The sequence below is a fragment of the Etheostoma cragini genome, unplaced genomic scaffold (genome assembly GCF_013103735.1).
Source record: "Etheostoma cragini isolate CJK2018 unplaced genomic scaffold, CSU_Ecrag_1.0 ScbMSFa_321, whole genome shotgun sequence".
NCBI classification, from domain to species: Eukaryota; Metazoa; Chordata; class Actinopteri; order Perciformes; family Percidae; genus Etheostoma; species Etheostoma cragini.
This window is the reverse complement of record NW_023267454.1, coordinates 40087-41362: the sequence shown is the minus strand read 5'-3', so window position 1 is coordinate 41362 and position 1276 is coordinate 40087. Positions and strand designations below refer to the sequence as shown.

At 48.6% G+C, this 1276-nt stretch overlaps 1 protein-coding gene across 1 annotated transcript in view; it reads right to left on the bottom strand.

The window, feature by feature from the left end:
* Window positions 1–883, bottom strand: part of LOC117940759 (high choriolytic enzyme 1-like) — a 10776-nt gene extending 9893 nt beyond the window's left edge. The window contains exon 1 of the mRNA XM_034865922.1: window positions 737–883. Within this exon, the coding sequence (XP_034721813.1) occupies window positions 737–883 (147 nt within the window). The remainder of the gene's footprint in view (window positions 1–736) is intronic.
* Window positions 884–1276: the final 393 nt, after the last annotated feature.

Genomic DNA, 1276 nt, shown 5'->3' with positions numbered 1-1276 from the left:
CATCCGGTCTGCGTTTAGTTGGACCATCATTTATTTTCCAACAGGACCATGACCCCAAACACCCCCCCAGGCTGTGTAGGGCTGTTGGACCCAGAAGGAGAGTGATGGAATGCTGTGCCACCACAGTCCCCGGACCTGAACCCAGTCCAGATGGTTTGGGGGGAGCTGGACCGCAGAGTGAAGGCAAAGGGCCGACAGGTGCTAAGCATCATGGGAACTCCTTCAAGACTGCTGGGAAACCATTTCAGGTGACGCCCTCTTGAAGCTCATCAAGAGAATACCCAGAGTGCAACGCAGTAATCAGAGTAAAGGGGGGGGGGGGGGTACTCTGAAGAAACTAGAATATAAAACATGTTTTCAGGTCCTTCTACTTTGGTGTTAAGTCCATAATTCCTCATAGTTCTGATGCTTCAGAGATAATCTCCAATGGAAATAGTCCTGAAGATAAAGGATCTCATTGGAGGAGAAGGGGGTCCAAACCTTTGGTCTGTAGATTAGATATTATTCATCCCACAGAAGGGAAATCCCCTTAATACAGCGGCTTTCTACAGTAAAACACACAACCCACCAATAAAGGTCGTAAAGGCTCTATATGACCGGGGTATTTTACCATTTCATCTCCGTCTTCATCTACCATTTCCTGCAGCTCTCCTTCGCCGCTCTGATCCTCCTCCTTTCACTCAGTTCAGGAGTTTAAACGAAGGAGCTTTGAACGAGCAGCACATGACTCACCAACCTGTCTCTGAGCAGTAGTCTGGGTGAGATGTTTCGACCCGGCGCCTCCTCGTGCGCTGGCCCTGTTAATCTGGGGGCTCACATCGGTCCGGTCTGTTGATTGCTCTCTGCTGATGAACCTCTGAGAGCATCGCTCGTTGATCACCATGAGACATCTGGAATGACTGACAGCTCTAGATGAGGTAAAAACAACGACTTAGTTAAGTTTAGGACCAGATTGTGGGCAGAGGTTAGTTTTAGTTTTAGTTACGCTCGTCTTCAGCCACCAGAGGGCGCCACCACACGCTGTCCAGAGAGGACCGTGTGTCATGGTCAGACCTGGAAATGAAGAAAGACAAGGCAATTTACTTAAAAACAGCAGACATGCATAAGTGTGGCATTTGGTAGAGGTGTGTGTTTGTTTGTTGGTGTGTTTGTCTGTGTGTGTGTGTGTTGTGTGTTGTGTGTGTGTGTGTGTGTGTGCTGTGTGTGTGTGTTTGTCTGTGTGTGTGTGTGTTGTGTGTTGTGTGTGTGTGTGTGCTGTGTGTGTGTGTGTGTGTGT